At 48.6% G+C, this 22,191-nt stretch overlaps 1 protein-coding gene across 1 annotated transcript in view; it reads right to left on the bottom strand.

Moving 5' to 3' along the window:
- The window catches only part of tinagl1 (tubulointerstitial nephritis antigen-like 1), a 59,274-nt gene extending 40,220 nt beyond the window's left edge, over positions 1–19,054 (bottom strand). The window contains exons 1-3 of the mRNA XM_063033894.1: positions 18,903–19,054; positions 18,173–18,527; positions 11,881–11,944 (exon numbers count right to left, since the gene is read on the bottom strand). Of these exons, the coding sequence (XP_062889964.1) occupies positions 11,881–11,944; positions 18,173–18,476 (368 nt within the window). The 5' untranslated portion in view covers positions 18,477–18,527; positions 18,903–19,054. The remainder of the gene's footprint in view (positions 1–11,880; positions 11,945–18,172; positions 18,528–18,902) is intronic.
- Positions 19,055–22,191: the final 3,137 nt, after the last annotated feature.

The following is a 22,191-nucleotide window of genomic DNA, read 5'->3' as shown; positions in this document are numbered from 1 at the left end:
ACCTCAACTTTGGCATTACCAGAAAATGTCGAAACTTTTACGCTGCATTCAGTATCGGAGTCAAGTAATATTGAAGAATGTGGTGGTCTGAACTTCGACTTCTGAGAACACTGTGGTGTCCCACCCACCGGCCTGGAAAACTGCCACTTACCATAACAATAGCTTCTGTCCTTTAATTACAAAACCAGCAATGACATCACTGTTCCATAAATTTCAATTTTTTTCCACAAGCCTTTTATGTTACCTGGTCAAACACTTTGTGAAAACTAACACAAAGAACATTGACCGGATTCTATTCATCAACCTTTTTTGGTAATTTGCCAAAAATCTTGATTAGTTCAATACAATCTTCCTTTTAAAATCCAAACTATCATATTAAATTAAATATTCCCAAGAAGTACATTGCTCATTTTCCCTAATTGATTTTTCTAAAACTTTATCCACTACTTATGTTAAACTCGCTGCTCTTCACTCTGTCTTGAACAAGGTTGCAATTTTTCAATCCACATTCCATTCCTCTGACACCAACCCTCCAGGGAGTGCTGGAAGATTACATCAAGCCCTTGTACTGTCTCCACCACTGTTTCCTTTAGCAGTCTGGGGTCCTGTCTATCTGTTTCCTGAAAGAAGTGTCATGGGCAGATAGTATGGTGAAGAAGGCATCGGGAACACTGGCATTCATCAGTCAGGGCACTGAGTACAGGGATTAGGATGTTACCTTGCTATTGTACAAGATGCTGGTGAGGCCACCCCTGGAATATTGTGTACGGTCTTGGTTGCTCTTTTATAGGAAAGATGCCACCAAGCTGGAAAGAGTGCAAAGAAGATTTGCGAGAATGTTGTCAGGACTTGAGGGCCTGAGTTATAGGGAGAGGCAAAGTAGTCTAGGACTTCGTTCTTTGGAGCATAGGAGACCGAGTGGTGATCACACAGAGGTGTACAAGATCATGAAGGGCATGATAGGTTGAATGCACATAGTCTTTTCCCCAAGGAAGAGGCATTGAAAACTAGAGGAGAGAGGGGAAAGGTTTCTAAGGGATGGAGGGGCAACTTCTTCACAGAGAGGATGGTGCATATTGGAACGAACTGCTAGAGGAAGCAATTGAAGCAGATACAATAACGTTCAAAAGACACTTGAGAAGGTAGATGGATAGAAAAACCTGGAGTCCATGGATCCTCTGCTTAATGGTGTTGGTCCATGGCATAGAAAAGGCTGGGAACCCCTGATTCAGAGGGATATGAATCAAATGGGACTAATTTAGATGGGCAAACACGAGGAAATCTGCAGATGCTGGAATTTCAAGCAACACACATAAAAATTTTTGGTGAACGCAGCAGGCCAGGCAGCATCTGTAGGAAGAGGTAACTGATCTATCAGTTCATCCTGACGAAGGGTCTCAGCCCAAAACGTCGACTGTACCTCTTACTATAGATGCTGCCTGGCCTGCTGCGTTCACCAGCAATTTTTATGTGTGTTAATTTAGATGGGCATCTTGATTGCATGGACAAAATGGGTGTGGGCTTCTGGGCCTGTTTCCGCATTGTTTGACTCGATCTTCTTCATCTTATCGTGTCGACGGACAGTCTATACATGGCCCAGCTAGAACTGGACACATTTTTGCGCTTTGTTGTTGAATTTGGCAAGATCTGTAACAGTACAGGGTTCCTCTAGCGATGTGCTTTGCAGGAGATGCTGCATAGTTTGTGGCTCAGTTCCACATTCACGAGTTGTTGTCACAAGTCCACCACGTGCAGCAAGTTTGACTCGATGACTAATCCAGTCTATGTACTGGCAGCACTTGGTTCACCCCCGCCCGTCCTTCTGAACTCCACCACGTACAGACCCGAAGACATCAACAACTTCTCAGATGTTAAGTTTTCCAGTTCTGCAATTATTCTTATGAATCGCGTCAGAACCCCCTTCAGAGCGGTCGGTAAGGGGCCCAAAATTGTTCACAATACTCCAAGTGCAGCCTGACCAATGCCTTATAAATCCTCAGTCGTCTCCCTATTTGAGATCCATATCCAGGTATGGGTCTCTCTTTACTACCCATTTGCTATTTACATGCTGGTAAAAGATTAAGGGAAGTGAGCTGTTCCTGCCTCAATATTTTTATGCTCTTATGTTTTGCAACCAAAATAACTTGCCTGACGGACTTCCATGACTTCCTTGAGGAAGTGACCATTCAAGTGGAGAATGATAAACTTTGCTGAGATGTTGTATTACAAAACTTCAAAGGACTTTTGACATAAAGCAATCAAAGTTCTAAGCCAGTGTAAATCTCTAGACTAGATCAGACGCTAGCAAAGGGCGAAGGTGGAAAAGGTAGTCCTGCTGAAGGGTCTCGGCCCGAAACGTCGACTGTACTTTTTTCCCGTAGATACTGCCTAGCTGTTGAGTTCCACCAGCATTGTGTGTGTGTGTGTGTTGCCAAGAGTGGGCATATTGACAGGAGGTGGGGTTGGGTTAGCTTACGAAGGAGAAGAGATAATGCAAGGAGTGTCGTGCCAGTGCCATTCTGGTAATAGATGGTATTTTACTTGTCAAACTCAGTGCAGAGTATGGTTTGCAAATTCATCACCACCTTCAAAAAGACAAGAAATATGTGCCGTGGAACAGGACCCTCACTGGACAATTTGCAGAGAGAAATGGGCAGGTTGAGTTGTAGTTTACAGCAGAATCAGTGGGAGAGTTTGTATGCTGCACCTGTGACCGCGTGGGTTTCCCGCCATGTCACAAAGAAACTCCGAGTAAATTGATCTAATTGTGTAAGTGAGTGGCAGAGTCAAAGGAGGAATGATGGGGATTGGGAAAACTATGGTGGACTTGGTGCACGTGGTTACTGCCTAGTTCAAAGTCAACGCAGCTGAAAATGGCCAGAGAACAGCAGCCATCTGTGTCCCAATCTCCATCATCGGGAGCAGCTGTTCCACTTTAATCGGCCCTGCCGGGACTCATCCACACTGGTGTCTGAGATTGGATTATTGCAGAGCTTCACCCAGCATCTTCTACCCAAAGTGAGAAGTACGGTGGGACGTTTCCAGGTCCTGTCCCACCTCAGCAACCTGGACCCAGAGCAAAACTGTCCTATGTCGAGATCATCGCAAGCCAACCGCAGAACTGGTCAACGTAAGGGGAAGATGGAAATGAGCACGGCAGATGGACTTCAGCAGTGCAGTACAGACCAGGGGGTTTGGCTAACCTTGACACTTCACCTGTCCAACCAGCAGCGTTCATACAAAACCGACGGGTTATTGAGCTGCACACATCAAAGTTGCTGGTGAACGTAGCAGGCCAGGCAGCATCTCTAGGAAGAGGTACAGTCGACGTTTCAGGCCGAGACCCTTCGTCAGGACTAACTGAAAGAAGAGTTAGTAAGAGATTTGAAAGTGGGAGGGGGAGGGGGAGATCCAAAATGATAGGAGAAGACAGGAGGGGGAGGGATGGAGCCAAGAGCTGGTCAGGTGATAGGGAAAAGGGATATGAGAGGATCATGGGACAGGAGGCCCAGGGAGAAGGAAAAGTGGGAGGGGGAATCCCAGAGGATGGGCAATAATGGATGGGGTATGAGGGGGAGGTGGGGCATTAACGGAAGTTAGAGAAGTCAATTTTCATGCCATTAGGTTATTGAGCTGTACCAGCCAGACCAGAAAAGGACGAGGAAGAGAGATGTTGCAAACACCGTGCAGAGTTACAGCCTTCTCACTGTCACCACTGGGTCTCATTCCAGGTATTAGCCTCTGGAGACAGGGCACATAGGAGAGGTCCATCAAATCAGCCCTCCACTCCTTCTACTGTCCCCAAAATATCACTGGCTGCCCCGCCATCTCCCTCTCCATCACTGCTCTGATAGGTAGGCCACATCTCAGAGCTAAAGGTACAGGACAGAAACAGGGCCTTCAGCCCACCGAGTCCGTGCTGACCGTCAACCATCCATTATACTAATGCTACGATAGCATATTTCATTCCCCCGCCCAACCCGCCAAACTCACCTACACACCAGAGGTACATCACCGCAACTAATAATCCTATCAATCCTCATGGCTGTCAGAGGAACCAGGAGCACCCGGCGGAAATCTGCACAGCCGCGTGAAGAACGTGCAAACTCCATGCGGACAGAGCTGGAGGTCAGAAATGGACCTGGGTCTCTGGTGCTGTGAGGCTGCAGCTCTACCCTCTGTACCACTGTGTTACCTGTCACTGCCCAGCACCACAGCCGTAGGTCACTGTCTGCACACACAGTGCTCATCATCGTCATCTTCAAGGGAACTAGTTACAGCGTTAACCATCACCATTCCAACAGCTAGTTAATGCATTATTTTAACCAGTCAAGGCGTAACTTAAAATTATATAAATAACTGAACTACTCTAGTCACTGGACAAAAGATGTGAACAAATTCTTTCATTCTGTTCCTGGAACATGTGTTTCCCACAAGATTGTCTCCAGGAACAGGTCACTGAAGTTCCATGGCTGAAGTTCATCACCCACCCACACGTGTGTAAACAACCTGCATACAAAATTGCACAGAATTTCCACCTTCCCCTGGGTAATACTTTAGAGTACAGAACATTCCACTTTGTCACACCTCCCGGAATTCCGAGGTTCAGCGTGTACGGGACAGGGATATTCCGAAGGAAGCCCTGATGTGACATTGCCTGCTCCCCATTAACATTGTTCAGGAGTGGGTCACAAGGTGACTGGACTTTGGAAACAGAGCAACATTGGAAAATACTTCACAACTCAATCGGAGTGCAACAACATTCTTTCCACATGAGTCAGCCTTTCTCCAGACGTTTCTCTCACTGTTAACCTTGGGAGATACAAGCCCTGCACCTGGCCTAGTTCTAACAGAGACAGGCACACCAGTGAAAGGGCTATTTAGCAACATGAAGGAGTTTAACAAGGTGATACGTGCACGAGGAGTTTCAACTAGAGAAGCTGGGGGACCATCCTCTTGAGAAGGAAAGCCAAAAGGAGATTTTATAGCTTTGAAATAATAACTGGGAACAGCAGTTGCAAAGGAAGGCAGATGAGCAACTGGTGCAGACAGATTAAGGGCACTTGCCAATGAAACCCCACAGAAAACTCAGAATTCCTTCACATGGAGGTGTTATGATTTGGGAAGTACACCTTAATGAGTTGGCAGCACAGGGTCATTGGCAAGTTGGCCTAGGATACCAGGCAAAGACGGAAGAGAAGAAACTTGCTGGGCTATAGGAAGGGCAGGGAAGTGGGACTGATTGGACTGCCTCCTCAGCGAGATGGCATAGGCTAACCAGGTCTCCTCCGCTTTTACAGAGCACGAACTTCATTGGAGATAGTCCGACAGGCTATCCAACCACAGGCACCAAGCTCTAATCTATTCAGTTTATCAGGACCAGACTGACAACGCACAGCACTCCCGCTCCTCTGCCCTACCTTAAAAACTGTCTGAAATTCACCATGGAACTAATTGCAGTTCCCTCAGGGTTGTGGAGGAGCAGACATTGGGTGTACTCAAGGCAGAAGTTGATATGTTTTTGATTGTTAAGGGTGAATTGGATTGAAAAATATATCAGCCAGGGTTGAATGGTGGAGCAGTCTCAATGGTCTGAATAGCCTAATTCTGCTCCTGTGCAATATGTTATGGTCTCACGATAGCTGCAAATGGTAGCACATTCGCATAGCAGTTTTATAGTTGTAAAACTACGCTTTACAGTACTGACTGTAAGGTCAGTCAGCACAGCACTTCACAATACTGGCTGTGAGACTGGGTTTCGATTCCTGCCGCTGTTTGTAAGGAGTTTGTACATTCTCTCTGTATCTGTGTGGGTTTCCTCCGGGTGCTCCGGTTTCCTCCCACATTCCAAAGATCTTAGCAAACTATGGGCATGCTATGTTAGCGCCAGAAGTGTGGCAACACTTGTGGGCTGTCCTGGACAGTTCCTGCTGATTTGATCTGATGCATTTCACTGTATGTTTCGATGTACTGTACATATGTGTGACAAACAAAGCCAATCTCTCATCTCACCTTAAGTGGTGTTTGTCAGCAGAGGCTACAGCCTATTTCACTTATCACTTTAAAGAAAAAGCAGACTTGGCTTTAGGGAGGGGTCAGGAAGGCTGCACAGAGGTTCCCTCAGAGACATTCCGTTGGTTTCAGGAAGCTGTCAGACACTGGCACAGCTGGCACAAACCGCAGACTGACTCAGATCGGAAAGGTGATTGCTTTGGGACTAGCACTAATAACATTATCAATTGGCTAATGCATCACACTGCACAAGTGTGATTCACATCCTGCAACCTCTGCGATTCCCTGGTGATGTGATGAGCTGGTAGGGCAAGTATCATGCAATGTGAACTATCAACCTTTGCCCTACATTATCACCACCACGCAGGCTGCACACACTCCGGGCTGGGAGACACCACACACTGCCCTGAGCCCCACTCCTGCTTCTAATCCTCCAGACTGAAACAACACAGCCACGGAAATTTGGGATGGGTGGTGATGTCGCTGCTCCTGGCTCATTGTAAAAAATGTATCTCGGGCTCTGCTTCCCTTCAGGGAAGAACTTTACCAGCGTTAGCCGGTGTATTTGACTCCAGAGCCACGAGATTGCACTGTTCACTGCCCTCTGCAACACCCTAGCAACCTACTTCATTCAAGGGCACTTAAGGTTATCATTACGTTGTCACATGTGGAGCGAAACATACAGTGGAATGCGTCTTCAATGACTTAACGAAGGGGCAATAAACACCGACCTTGCTGAAAACAGCTAGATCCCAGGTACAAAGTGAAATTAAAACCACTGGCAACCCCACACTGAAGATGGTTTGGACTGTGCAGCATGAACACGAAACTGCTGGGTGACAATGAACTGAAATCGGCGGCAGGAATCACATGACTGCCACTGTCCAATCAAACTCAGCGAGGGAGAATGAGTGAGTGACAAGGTGAAGTCTTGAGATCACATGGGCAGTCCGCTGCCTGTGTGTCGGGGGGCCTCAGCTTTGAATGCCAGCTCTGACGGCTGATGAGAATGAAGACCAAGCTGAGGTCTAGAACGGGCATCCGGTGGGAAACACGATGGTCAGACTGGGTGAACCCCACTGCACAGAGTCCTCCCACTACTGGGATTGGCCCACACCAGGGTCTCAGAGAGTACCAGAGGCGCTTACAGAAAGAGCTTTGAGGTGCAGCCTCTTGGACTGCTAACCAGCCAGCAGTTGTTTTCACTGTTTGCTGCTGAGGGACAGAGGGCTGGACACACAGCACAGAGAGCTAAAGGACTGGGACTAGAAACTTGCTCACACAATACCAGTCACAAACAGGACTGAGCAACCAGACCCCAGGTGAACTACCCACACACATTTCTGAATGTCATTACCCGCCCCCGCCGGGCAAGTGCTGCTCCTCATCTTTGCTTTTCCTGGTATTTATCTCCCAGGGGTTAAACTCTCTCCAATGACGTCAACACTAATGCGACACCGAAATTTCATCTGTGGTGAGATTTACAAATTCATCAATCTGAGAAACAAATTGTTCTGTTGCTGGAACTCATTGTGAGCAGTTTTGGGCCCCTTGTCTAAGAAAGGACGTGCTGACATGGGAAAGGGTCCAGAAGAGCGTCACGTGAATGATCCTGGGAATGAAAGGGTTAACAGAAGAGGAGAATTGCATGGCTCTGGGCCTGTACTCACTGGAGTTTAGAGAATGAGTGGGGAAAACTCATTGAAACCTATTAAATACTGAAAGGCCGAGATAGAGTGAATGTGGAGAGGATGTTTCCAATGGTGGGGCATCTAGCTCTAGGGGGCACAGCCTTGGAACACAAGGATGTCCGTTTAGAACAGAGATGAGGGGGAATTTCTTTAGCCAGAGGGTGGAGAATCTGTGGAATTTTTGCCACAGACGGCAGTGGAGGCCAAGTCATTGGGTATATTTAAGGTGCATGTTGATAGGTTTTTGATTAGCAACGATGTCAAAGGTTACGGGGAGAAGGCAGAAGAATGGGATTGAGTGAGATGATGAATCAGCCATGATGGAATGGCAAAGCAGGCAAATGGCCTAATTCTGCTCCTCTGTCTAATAGTCTCCAGGTTTTTCCTCCTCTTTTCTCCGAAACATCTTTGCTTTCCCCGGCACATATCCCTATGGACATCAACACTTAAATTTCATCTGCAGAAAGATTTACCACTTCAGCTGTCCAAAAATTTATCCTACTGCAGGGTTTTGACCCTGGAGGTCAACAATTACCCTTTGACCACAAGCGCTGCTTGGCCCAGTGAGGTCCTCGAGCAGTTTGTAATTCTTGCAGACATGTTCTCATTCATTCCCAGAACAACTTAATCCCAACTGTTCTGAAATGAAGCTGTTTAAAGGCCCATCACTCAGACTACCTTCTTCAGCCTCACTGAGCTCTCTCATCTCCTGTGGTTTCAAATTCAACCAAACACATGAGGCTTGACTGCTTTCCCTGCGGAGCTTAGCATCGTTGTTACTCCCAACCATTGCAGGTTGCTGCCGACCTCCGACCTCGGCCACATCTCACTGCTGCAGGAGGGGAAGTCGCTGAAACTCCATGGTCGAGGAAGACCCCACCCTCAGCCCACATGCAGGCAAGCTGGGAGCCCCCAAGGCGCAGGCATTCATAGACTGAGCTGGTGTCCTTCCAGACACATCACTGCAAACTTCCAGAGTGTCTCTGTGGCCCCTTTGCACAGAGGACATGCTTCCCTTGGGCAGGTCTTCAATTCCACTAACCCCTGAACAGAGCTGTTACCATTGCAACATGTTGCAGAATCATTGCAGCCAGACCCTCAGCCCAACTTCTCTATGTTGACTAATCTGCCCATGTGACCTAATCCAATTTGCCTCTGCTTGGCCCATATCGTCCAAACCTTTCCTATCCATGTAGCTATTCAAATACACTTAGCTGACAATTTTTTTTTTAGGGACACCTGCTCATTAATGCAAATATCTAATCAGCCAATCAGATAACAGCAACTCCAAGCATAAAAGCATGCTGGCACGGTCAAGATGTTCAGATATTGTTCAGTCCAAACATCACAGCGCGGAAGTGTTCCAAGTGTCTTTGACTGTGGAATTTTTTGGCATTTTTACGCACAGTAGTCTCTAGAGTTTACAGAGAATGGTATGAAAAAACAAAAAAAAAAATTGTCCAGTGAGTAACAGTTCTGTGTCCAAAAATGTCTTATTAATAAGAATGGCTAGACTGCTTCAAGCTAACAGGAAGGCAACAATAACTCAAATAACCGTGCATTACGACAGTGGTGTACAGATGTGCATCTCTGAATGCACAACGCATTGAACCTTGAAGTGGATGGGTTACAGCAGTAGAAAACCATGAACAAACTGTGCACTCAGTGGCCACGTTATCAGGTACCTAATAAAATGGCCACTCTGTGCATCTTTAAATAATTTTGTTATACCTGCCTCAGCCACTTCCTCTGGCAGCTCATTCCAGATAGCAACTATCCTGTGTGAAGAACTTGTCCCTCACATTTCACCCTATCTATGCCATTCCTGAGGCTCTGGAGGGTTCCCGTACTGTGGAAGATGTCCTGCCCCGTCCCTGTGCCGAAGACGCCACGCCCCAGCGGCCTCAATGACTACAGACCGGTGGCATTGACTTCCCATATCATGAAGACCCTGGAGAGACTTGCTCTGGAGCTGCTCCGGCCTATGGTCAGGCCACACTTAGATCCCCTCCAGTTCACCTACCAGCCCCGACTAGGAGTTGAGGATGCCATCATCTACCTGCTGAACCGTGTCTACGCCCATCTAGACAAGCCAGCGAGCACAGTGAGGGTCATGTTTTTTGACTTCTCCAGTGAGTTCAACACCATCCGCCATGCTCTGCTACGGGAGAAGCTGACAGCGATGCAGGTGGATGCTCCCCTGGTGTCATGGATTCTTGATTACCTGACTGGCAGACCACAGTACGTGTGCTTGCAACACTGAGTGTCCCACAGAGTGATCAGCAGCACTGGGGCTCCACAGGGGACTGTCTTGTCTCCCTTTCTCTTCACCATTTACACCTCGGACTTCAACTACTGCACAGAGTCTTGTCATCTTCAGAAGTTTTCGGATGACTCTGCCATAGTCGGATGCATCAGCAAGGGAGATGAGGCTGAGTACAGGGCTACGGTAGGAAACTTTGTCACATGGTGTGAGCAGAATTATCTGCAGCTTAATGTGAAAAAGACTAAGGAGCTGGTGGTAGACCTGAGGAGAGCTAAGGTACCGGTGACCCCTGTTTCCATCTGGGGGTCAGTGTGGACATGGTGGAGGATTACAAATACCTGGGGATATGAATTGACAATAAACTGGACTGGTCAAAGAACACCGAGGCTATTTACAAGAAGGGTCAGAGCTGTCTCTATTTCCTGAGGAGACTGAGGTCCTTTAACATCTGCCAGACAATGCTGAGGATGTTCTATGAGTCTGTGGTGGCCAGTGCTATCATGTTTGCTGTTGTGTGCTGGGGCAGCAGGCTGAGGGTAGCAGACACCAACAGAATCAACAAACTCATTCGTAAGGCCAGTGATGTTGTGGGGATGGAACTGGACTCTCTGACGGTGGTGTCTGAAAAGAGGATGCTGTCTAAGTTGCATGCCATCTTGGACAATGTCTCCCATCCACTACATAGTGTACTGGGTGGGCACAGGAGTACATTCAGCCAGAGACTCATCCCACCGAGATGCAGCACAGAGCGTCATAGGAAGTCATTCCTGCCTGTGGCCATCAAACTTTACAACTCCTCCCTTGGAGGGTCAGACATCCTGAGCCAATAGGCTGGTCCTGGACTTATTTCATAATTTACTGGCATAATTTACATATTACTATTTAACTATTTATGGTTCTATTACTATTTATTATTTATGGTGTCAACTGTAACGAAAACTAATTTCTCCCGGGATCAATAAAGTATGACTATGACTATTTACCTCAATAAATTTATTTCCCAGTCTACCACCCCCTGGGAGTAAAGCCCTTGCCTGCCCAATCTCTCCCCTCACTCAGGCCCTTGAATCCTTGCAACAGTCTTCTTTGTATCTTTCCAGCTTAATGACATATTTCCTATAATAGACAGCTTATCCAGTTCCTTAACCAGCTACCTGCAATGATTGCATCTGCTTTGTAGGGTCTGGCAGCTGTGAGAACCTGCCACACATCAGAAAGGAACGTAGATCCCATCAGTCTAGCTGCAGCCTTGCATGTGAGATCAGACAACGCCTTTTTGTGAAGCCGACAGCTGAGGGCTTTGTACCTCACAAATCTGGAGAAAAGCACACAGAATGCTGGAAGACCTCAGTAGGAGAGGCAATATCCATGGAAGGACTGGTGAAGGGTCTTGGCTTGCTCTATCGGCTGTTTAATTTCCTGCCTGACCTGCCGAGCCCCTCCAGTGTCTTGTACGCATGGACCCACAATTCGCATTCGAGAAGCGGCTGCATTCCTGTAGCACCAAGAACTGAGCCAGAAACAAAGTGTAGTCAGTTCGTCAGCACAGTGCAGCAGTACCGGGCCGACAGTGTTCGATACCCGCGGCTGGACGGCTGCCTATTTAGAAGTGGTAATTACTCATTACTCACCTCCAAGGATAACCTACCCCTCTCACTGCTCTACCACTTCCCCTGTCTGCTCATTCCACGCACCCACCCTCAGTGTGAAGAAGTTGCCCCCCGGGCCCCCGTCAAACCTTGCTCATATCAGCTTCGAGTTGTTGATTCCCTGGGAATAAAAGACTGTGTGCATGCTTCTAGACCCTAGTGAGGTCCTTGGACCAGACGTCTACAACTGGCAGTGAGTACTTTCACAAAATGAAAGATCACAGGCTAGCCTGAAGCAGAGTTTGCAGCGAACAAGCCTTACCACAGATTGCAGTTCTCTCTGTAGGTCGCTCCAGCGGGATAAAGCAGCCCATTCCTCACACACTCTAGAGGAACAAAGAGAAGATTCAAAGATTCAAAGTTCATTTATTAGTGAAGTACATATTCAGTATACAACTCTGAGATTTGTCTTCCCACAGACAGCCATGAAACAGAAAACCATAGAACCAGTTTAAAGGAAAACATCAAACCAGCAACAAGGATAAGGGGAAAAGAAAATCACATGTAACACCCTGATTCACAATTTTACTGCTAATGCTGCGGGTCTTTCATTTTAGGGGTTCTGTAAGAGCAGTCTGTTCTACTTTCAGCCTGTTTTGGTCACTGGTGAAGATAGGGATGCTTAGGAACGTGTGTCATCCACTTAGGATGGTGGAGCCGGGAGAAGGTTCCAGAGAATGCTGCGGGGAGAGGTTTTGTGAGGGGCACGTAGGTTGGTCTTTGTTTGGCAGAAGATGAGAGAAGACGCTGGAGAGAACTGATTGTAAGATTTGATCGGATGGGAAAGCGATTCGATGGAGCCAAGGCGTGGAGTCTGCTCTGCTGAGGATCGGTGAATTGGAAGATTTGAGCTCCACCCTGTGAACATTTGACTGTTTAATTATAATGGGCCCTTTTTGTTCTTTTTCTTCCCTTACTGACCCTTGGGTTAGCGTTCACAAATATGCTTCTGTGTAACTGTATGCAGTGTGCGATCTGTTATTTCCTGCCAACGGGCTGTAACAGGACATCAAATCACACAGCACTCACACAAACTGGGGCTTGGGTGGGCGAGCGAGACATCCCAGTCCCACGGATTTGGCAGGACTGGAGTCGTGTATTCTACGTTTGTATCTAGCGCTGTGTTTTTTTTATTGACGGTGGGCCGCAGAAACAGTCTGCCCCAATCCAAATCGCACAAAACAGCAATAAAACAAAAAGATGCAAGCAGAAATCAGAAACACATTGTAACATGAGTGCAGTCCACAAACTACTTTGATTAAACCTTGCCCAAGACCCAAGCCTCTGGCACCAATGAGTGAGATGGAGAGAGAGAGAGACTGATCAACACAAGCATCTTCCTCCGGGAGCAGTGATTGAGAGTGCTGAACACCATCAACAATTGCCAGGCATCCCACCTCTCCCGGAAATCAGCGGCTCGCTGATGCCTGCAAATTATATACAATATAACGGAAATCAATTTTTTTTGAGAGCGAGCGAGGGAGAGAGAGCAAGAGAGAGCGAAAGCGACCACGAGAGAGAGAGAGAGAGAGAGAGCGAGCGCCATGGCAGAGTGTTCCAAAAAATATATATAAAACGTACGTCACCCCAGACTACCCTAAAGTGTACCCCTGCCTAATAGGGGTCAAAAATAATGACGGTGTTGCTCGCTGCACTGTTTGCAACAGTGACTTTTCTATTGCCCATGCTGGGTTAAAATGTAAAAGACATGTTGAGGTGAGTTTAACAGGTGTCATTCATACATTAGCATAGCTAGCGTTATATAACCTAGCTGGCTGGCTGCTAAGGAGCTACTCTATTGCCGACATCCCACCTCTCCCGGAAGTCTCCCGCAAGTTGATGGTGCTACCTCCCTGAAGTGAGTTTTTGCAGGGTGGGATGTCTGAACTGCTGATGGCTGAACAATGGAGGGCTACAATAATCCCCAACTCCCTCACACTGACCCCAGCTCCTCAGGTCATTAGAGAGGGCGTGGGCTAGGTGAGGAAAAGACAAGGGGATAGATGCTATTCTGGATGAGGATGGGAACATCTAGTTTGTGTTTAGTTATTGTTTTAGTGCTTTCGTGTAAAATAAAAAGCATGAACCAGGAGATTTGCAGTCGGCTAAGGGCTAGATCTGTAGGATTTAAGACCGGTGATCCAGAACACACAGGGAGTGATGTCAGAACATCCTTCAAAAGGGTAAACCTTCACAAGGCTTCGGATCCTGACTGAGTACCCTGGCAGGGCACTGAAAATCTGTGCCAACAAACTGGCTGGTGTGTTGGAGGACATCTTATACTTTATACTTTATTGTCGCCAAACAATTGATACTAGGACATACAATCCTCACAGCAATATTTGATTCACTCCCTGGATTACAAATATTAAAATATTAAAAATTAATAAATATTAAAAATTTAAATTATAAGTCATAAATAGAAAATAGAAAAATGGAAAGTAAGGTAGCGCAAAAAAAACCGAGAGGCAGGTCCGGATGTTTGAGGGTACGGCCCAGATCCAGGTCAGGATCCGTTCAGCAGTCTTATCACAGTTGGAAAGAAGCTGTTCCCAAATCTGGCCGTATGAGTCTTCAAGCTCCTGAACCTTCTCCCAGAGGGAAGAGGGACGAAAAGTGTGTTGGCTGGGTGGGTCGTGTCCTTGATTATCCTGGCAGCACTGCTCCGACAGCATGCGGTGTAAAGTGTGTCCAAGGATGGAAGATTGGTTTGTGTGATGTGCTGTGCCGTGTTCACGATCTTCTGCAGCTTCTTTCGGTCTTTGACAGGACAACTTCCATACCAGGTTGTGATGCACCCTAGAAGAATGCTTTCTACGGTGCATCTATAAAAATTAATGAGGGTTTTAGGGGACAGGCCAAATTTCTTTAGTTTTCTCAGGAAGTAAAAGCGCTGGTGGGCCTTCTTGGCAGTGGACTCTGCTTGATTGGACCAAGTCAGGTCATTTGTGATATTGATCCTGAGGAACTTAAAGCTTTTGACCTGTTCCACTTGCGCACCACCGATGTAAATTGGGTCGTGCGGTCCGCTACTCCTTCTGAAGTCAAAAACCAATTCCTTCATCTTGCTGACGTTGAGGGATAGGTTCAATCTTCACCCTCTCACTACTGCATCTTCTTCATACCAGTGCCCATGAAGAGCAAGGCGAGACCCATCAACAATTATTGACTGATAGCACTCACATCTACTGTGAGGAAGTGCTCTGAGAGACTGCTCATGGTTAGAACTTACTCCCACCTGAGCAAGGGACTGGGCATGCTGCAATTTGCCTGCCACAACAGGTCTACAGAGGATGCAATCTCACCAGCTCTTCACACAGCTTTGGAGCAGCTGGACATGTCGGATTGCTGTTTATTGATTACAGCTCGGAGTTCAACGCTCATCAGCAAGCTTTTAAACCTCGGCCACTAATAATAATAATAAATGTACTGCTGCCACAAAACAAATTTCACAACATACTCTATGCCAATGACGTTAAACCGATTCTGATTTGCCAATGACACCATTGTCACCATCTGAGCTTCTGCCAACAATGAAGTGTACTGGAGAGAGAGAGATCAACTGGCTGAGTGGCGTCACAACAACATTGCACTCGACGTCAATAAGACCAAGGAATTCATTGTGGACTTCAGGAAGGGGTAGTCAATAAAGCCCCCATCTGCAGGAAGGGGTAGTTGATAAAACCCCAATGAGGGGTCTGTGGCAGGAAAGGTAAGCAGCTTGAAGTTTCTGGGCATCAACATGTTTGAGGATCTATCCTGGATCCACTGGTGCAATCAGAAAGGAGTCACACCAGCAGCTATTCTCCACTGGGAGTCTGAGGAGATAGTCTTTGGAGACAAATCTATCAGATTTCTATAGACGTACAGATGGAGCGCATTCTCACTCATTGCGTTGCTGCCCGGGCATGGAGGCTCCAGTGTCCAGGATCGAAAGAAGCTGCCGAGATTTGTCGACTCTGTCAGCTTCATCATAGTGGGAACCTTCCCCACAACTGAGGACGTCTTCGAGAAGCAGTACCTCAAGGAGGCGACATCCATCATTAAAGACCTTCTCCATCTGGGACCTTCCCTCTTTGCCTTACTACCATTGGGAATGAGGTACACCACCCCGAAGACCCACACTCAATAACTGGAACAACTACTTCCCCTCTGCCAACAAACTTTTGAATGGACGCTACCTCATCATTGGCCTTTTGCGCTAGTTATATTGTAACTTAAGGGAATGCTTCTGTATTACATTGTACTGCCTATGCCGGTGATAGTAAACCTGATTCTGTCGGTGCAGATCGATTCATTACAACGGTGCGTTGAGTTAGCGGAAGGTAGAACTGTAACAGTGCAGGATAAAGTATCACGGTTATAGAGAACGTGCCGTGCAGACAGTAGGTGCAAGGTCACAGGGAGGTGGACTGCGAGGTCAGGAGTTCATTCAATAGTCGTCCAGGATAGAGCTGGTCTTTGAGCCTGGAGGTTCAATCAATAGACGGATCGGCAGAACCGTGGAGGATCCCGATATCTGATCGATAGAACATGGTAAGGGGGGTCTCCGGAACGACATCAGAGACCGGAGCTCGAATTCCATCAGACAGCAAATCGTAGGTTTAGGGCGAACACGTGTCTCCGTCTAAAATCGGATTGCAGCCGGAAACTAGGAGGGATGGTCTCCAATAGTGCAGTGTCCAATGTGACAGACTGTCGAGGTGGTTCGACCCATGGTCACCAGATCAAAGTCACCTACCGCAGAGATCCGTGCCATCAGCCGATCGTTACACCCGGTGATGTTACTGTATGGTGAGGGGGTTCTAATCGACATGCCGAATAAGTGTAGGTCTCATCGATACAGCGATCAATCACAGACTGGGGAGGGTCGACACCGACAGTGGTAGCTTATTAGACAGGGGCCCGAAGTTTACAGTCTGGCTTTGTCTCAGAACAGGACGAGAGCAAATCAACCCCACAGAGCAGGAGTGGCCTGGTCTTGTCACGGATCAATCGCCTTGCTAAGATTCGGTCCCTGCTCGGCGGGGGCGGGAGGACCCCGTGCCCACACACAGCTTGACCGAGGGGCTCCACCAGTGCACTGCTCGGCGTGAGAGTGGGAAAGGGAAAGGGAAGGGCAGCCAAGGACATTGAATGGGGTAGGTGGCGAGGGCCAATGGCCGAGAGAAGGAACCCGTCCAATTCTCTGACCAACGTCACCGGATAGAGGATTCGGGCCAGGACAGGGGCCAGTGTCCCTTGCGATCCTCCGGAAACGACGCCTCTTCGGATACCGAATGGAGCCCGGGCGGTTCCGCCGGAGTCGCTCCGACTATACGCAGTGAAGTCCGCCTTGCCAGGATGTAGTGACAGCACGGGTAGATCCCACACACTGTTGAAGACCCCTGAAAACTTGGGTCACTGGACTCCATCCACTGCAGGCCGTGAACACGGCCCTCTCTGGTCTCTGGAACACGCAGCGCCTTCCGGAGAGTTTTCCCTACCCTACCATGGATCTCCGGAAAACTGCTGTCAATGGGGGTCAGAAATACTGTCCACTGATTTTCCCAGTATAGTGGGAATTGCATGGGGTCTGAAGTATTTTCACTAATTTTCCAGTATAGCGAGGATTCTTCAGAATCCGAACTCTGCCCTGCCGACCCTGGGCACCAAAACCCCAGCGGTTACCCGAACCTTGTTCTCAAGACACAAGGGATGGGGGTGAGGGTGAGGGTTGAAGAGGACCCGGCCACAGTCCACTTCGGTCCCTAACACCGCATGTCCAGAAATTCGCCCTGCCAGTCGGCAGAGCAGCTATCCCCAGAGCGCCAGAGACCCGGCTTCGAGCCTCACCTCCGGCGCGGTGTGTCTGCACGTTCTCCCTGTGACTGTGTGGGTTTCCTCCGGGTGCTCCCGTTTCCTCCACATCCCAAACTCTTGTGGGGTTTGCGGGTTAATCGGTCACCAGCGTTAGATGATTGTTGGAATCCCGGGAGGGGTGGGGGGTGGTGGGGGCGCAATTGATGAGCGTGTGGAGAGAATGTGTTGAAGGGTTTCGAGGAGATAAGGAAGGGGCAATGGGACGGGTGGGGTTGCTCTCCCGGGAGCTGGCCCGAATGGCCGCATTCTGTGTTGTTAGACGATCTGCAGAGCACGGAGTCACCGTTACCGGTCTGTCGGATTACAGCAATATTACGCCCCAACCTCACCTGCACCTACCACACGGGTCAGTCCGTCCCACGTTCCCTCGTGCGGCCAGTCTCCGCGTCCCCATCACCCCCGTTCGTCCGAAGCGAAGCTCCGCAGAATCTGTACAACCCACGCTTCACCCAGTAGCGGGAGACCATTCAGCCCGAACAGTCGATTCTGACTCCCATGCCACCCACCATTGCCTCTGCTACCGCTCCTCCCCACCCCCCAGTTCTCCCCCTCACCCACACGCCAGGGACCGTTAACCCACCGTCCCCGCACGTTGTCAAATCAGCCCTGGTTGTATCAGGAGGTGCACACTTCGGCTCAACCGTGAAGGCGAGGCGCTCGGAGGAGCCCCGCTCTCTCGCATGAGGGCTTACCGTCTCTGCTGTGGAAAGGAGGCCGGATGCCGAGACAGAACGCCCAGAAGTCCGGGCAACAGTCCGACACGGTTCTGTTACAGAACAAGTCGCAGTAGCAGATGGTGTCGATGTAAGGCACGGTGCAGGCGTCGTCCCTGTCGGGGCAGCAGGAGCCCAGGCGCCGGCAGTATATCCCCTGAGGGTCCCGGAGTCCGGCGCGGTGCAACCCCGGGCTCAGCTCCCGGCGGCTGCGGCGGGCAGCCACCTCCAGTCCTGCCCCCAGTAGGCACGGCAGCAGCAGCAGCCAAACGGCTCGGACCATCGCAGGCGGTCGGCTTGCGATCCCGGGCACTGTGCTTCGGGGGCTCGGCTCCTGCAACACAACGAGCGGAGGGGTGTGAGTGGCCAGCGACCCGGAGAGCACCCCCCCCCCAGCTCTTCACCTCCCTACCCAAACTCATACCTCGCTTCTCCTCACTCCCGCCCGAATTCACCCCTCCCCTCTCCTCACCCCTACTCTCACTCTATCTCCCCAAACCCACCCAATCGCAGACCCTGCCAACCTGTGCCCGGAGTGTTTAATCACCTGCCCCGCGGGACCCCTCATCCCGACAGAATAACTGGTCCAACCCCACCCCCGTTCTCCCAGCCCCTGTCGTGTTGGGGGGTGTATAATACCTCTCCTGCCCTGCAGCCTGAACTCTGATCACTTGAATCTTCCCCCTGCCCCTCTCAGTGTTTTACCAACCTTTTGCCGAGTTTCAGCGTTATCTCTGCACGCAGAGTGTTTTCTAGGCAGCACCAAGTTCAAAGTCTAATCCGGATGTCTGCCTGGGATTGTGCTCCGCGCCTCTGGTTCGCTGCGCCGCTGCACACCTTAGAGAGACCCACATCCGCAGCGAGTGTCCGGCCACGGCCGCACGCCTGCTTATTTAGAGGGCGACCCGCCCACGAGGCCATGAGCCAGCGTACCGGAGCCGAGAACTTGGCCACAGCGGCTTAAAAGCGGTGACTTGATAACAGACTCGGCGGAGATGTACGCAGGGAGGGGAATGAGGGGCCGATGGAAGACCGCAACTGAGAGGCAGTATCTCCGAGGCTGAATGAGAGGGAGGGGGAGAGGGAAAGGCTGGGATCCGAAACTCAAGCACCGATCAGCTGGGAGCCACCGTGGGGCAAATGGTGAACGAGACCGAACTGCTCAGGATGGTAAGGCAAACAGAACATTCCTGTATGAAGGTACACCCCAAGAAGGGGCCGCCTTCTCCATTAGTGGATCAATCAAACATTCCATTATCAACCTAGTTCCAGGTTTTCTCATTTAAACATTTCCTCTCTCACACATGTCCTCTGACACCTGACATTTCCACCCAGTGAGCAAGATTATGTGGAACATAGATAGAACAAAGGCCATTCAGCCCACGATGTTGTGCCAATCTTGATGGGGCAGTTGATTTACAGACAGAGGCAACGTGCAGTGATTCTGCAAGCTGATCGTAGGGCAACGTTGCAGTCGACCGGATGAGTTGCAATGTAAAAAGGGGGACAACATCGAAAAGGGTTAATTCAGGATCAAAGCTGTTACCTTTGAACGCACACAGTATAAGGGATAAGGTAGATGAACTTGTAGCACAGTTACAGATTGCCATGTTTGACACTGTAGGTATTACTTAATCATGACTCAGAGAAGCAGGTGGTGTACACCCCAGGGGTCTGAAGAAGGAGGCCGAAGGGATTGTGGAGGCATTAGTAATGATCTTTCTAGGATCACTAACATAGTTCTGGAGGACTGGAAAATTGTAAATGACACTCCACTCTTCAAAAAGGGAGGGAGGCAAAAAAAAAGAGGAAATTCTAAGCCAGTTGGCCTGACCTCAACGTTGGAAAGATGTTGGAGTCAATTGTGGTTTCAGCGTACTTGGAGGCACACGATAAAATAGGTTGAAGTCAGCACGGTTTCCTTAAGGGAAAACCTTGACTGTCAAATCTGTTGGAACTCTTGGAAGAAAGAACAAGCAGGATAGACAAGAGAGAATCGGCCGATGTTGTGTGCTAGGATGTTCAGATGGCCTTTGATAAGATGACACACATGAGGCTGCTTAACAAGTTAAGAGTGGCACGGTATTACAGGAAAGAGACTTGCACAGGTAGAGCATTGGCGGACTGGCTGGAGGCAAAGAGTGGGAATAAACAGTCTTTTCTGGTCGGTGAATGGTAACTAGTGGTGTTCCACAGTTTTGGGACCACTTTCTTCACATTTGATTGGATAATGGAATTGGTGGCTTTGTGGTCAAGTTTGTGGTTGATAGGCGGAGGGGCAGGTAGTGTTGTCGTAGCAGAGAGGCTGCAGAAGGACTTAAACAGATAGGAGAATGGACAAAGAAGTGGCAGATGGAATACAGTGTCGGGAAGTGAATGGTCACGCACTTTGGTAGAAGAATCCTCGTGTAGGATTCCCTGAAGGTTAATTTGCAGGTTGAGTCTTTGATGAAGATAAATACAATATTGGTGTTTATTTCAAGAGGACTAGAATATAAAAGCAAGGATGTAATGTTGAGGCTTTATGAAGTGCTGATGGGCCCTCACTTGGAGTATTGTGAGCAGATATGGACACCTTATCTAAGAGAGGATGTGGTGACACTGGAGAAAGTCCATAGGATGTTCACTAATGTGATTCCAGGATTGAAAGGTTTGTCATATGAGAAGCGTTTGATAGGTCTGAGCCTGTACTCAATGGAATTCAGAAGAATGAGGGGGAATCTTATTGGTTATTTCTTTAGTGGTTTGATTGGGGCAGGACTGCGCAGGCATGTGGTCATCAGCCAGTGAGAACAGTGAGAAGAGTTTAAAAAGAGACACCTTATACAGCAGGCATTGGAAGAGCGGGTGTCAGAATAGAGGGGGACAGAGAAGGAAGGCTTTGGCTCAACGGGGCTTCAGCAATAACGGGTCGAGTCAAGGTAGGTTGCCTGTGTAGAATACAGACAGGAAGAAGTATGTGAGGCTGGTGTTCTGTTCTTCGTGTCAGATGTAGGATGGCCGGGAGACTCCCAGCCTTCCGGATGGCCACATCTGCGTCAGGTGCGTCGAGTTGCAGCTCCTTAGGGACCATGTTAGGGAACTGGAGATGCAGCTCGATGACCTTCACCTGGTCAGGGAAAATGAAGAGGTGATAGAGAGGAGCTGTAGGCAGGTAGTCACACCGGGGGCTGGGGAGACAGATACAGTGACATGCAAAAGCTTGGGCACCCTTGGTCAAAATTTCTGTTACTGTGAATAGCTAAGCGAGTAAAAGATGACCTGATTTCCAAAAGGCATAAAATTAAAGATGACACATTTCTTTAATATTTTAAGCAAGATTACTCTTTTATTTCCATCTTTTACAGTTTCAAAATAACAAAAAAGGAAAAGGGCTTGAAGCAAAATTTTGGGCACCCTGCATGGTCAGTACTTAGTAACACCCCTTTGGCAAGTATCACAGCTCATAAATGCTTTTTGTAGCCAACAAGAGTCTTTCAATTCTTGTTGGATTCAATTCTTCTTGGGGGATTTTCGCCCATTCCTCCTTGCAAAAGGCTCTAGTTCTGTCAGATTCTTGGGCCGTCTTGCATGCACTGCTCTTTTGAGGTCTATCCACAGATTATCGATGATGTTTAGGTCGGGGGACTGTGAGGGCCATGGCAAAACCTTCAGCTTGCGCCTCTTGAGGTAGTCCATTGTGGATTTTGAGGTGCATTTAGGATCATTATCCTGTTGTAGAAGCCTTCCTCTTTTCATCTTCAGTTTTTTTACAGACAGTGTGATGTTTGCTTCCAGAACTTGCTGGTATTTAATTGAATTCAATCTTCCCTCTACCAGTGAAATGTTTCTCGTGCCACTGGCTGCAACACAAGCCAAAAGCATGATCGATCCACCCCTGTGCTTAACAGTTGGAGAGGGGTTCTTTTCATGAAATTTTGCACCCTTTTTTCTCCAAACGTACCTTTGCTCATTGTGGCCAAAAAGTTCTATTTTAACTTCATCAGTCCACAGGACTT

Source organism: Mobula hypostoma, chromosome 26 (genome assembly GCF_963921235.1).
Source record: "Mobula hypostoma chromosome 26, sMobHyp1.1, whole genome shotgun sequence".
Taxonomy (NCBI): Eukaryota; Metazoa; Chordata; class Chondrichthyes; order Myliobatiformes; family Myliobatidae; genus Mobula; species Mobula hypostoma.
Note: the sequence above shows the minus strand (reverse complement) of the source record. Positions and strands in the feature narration are given on the sequence as shown.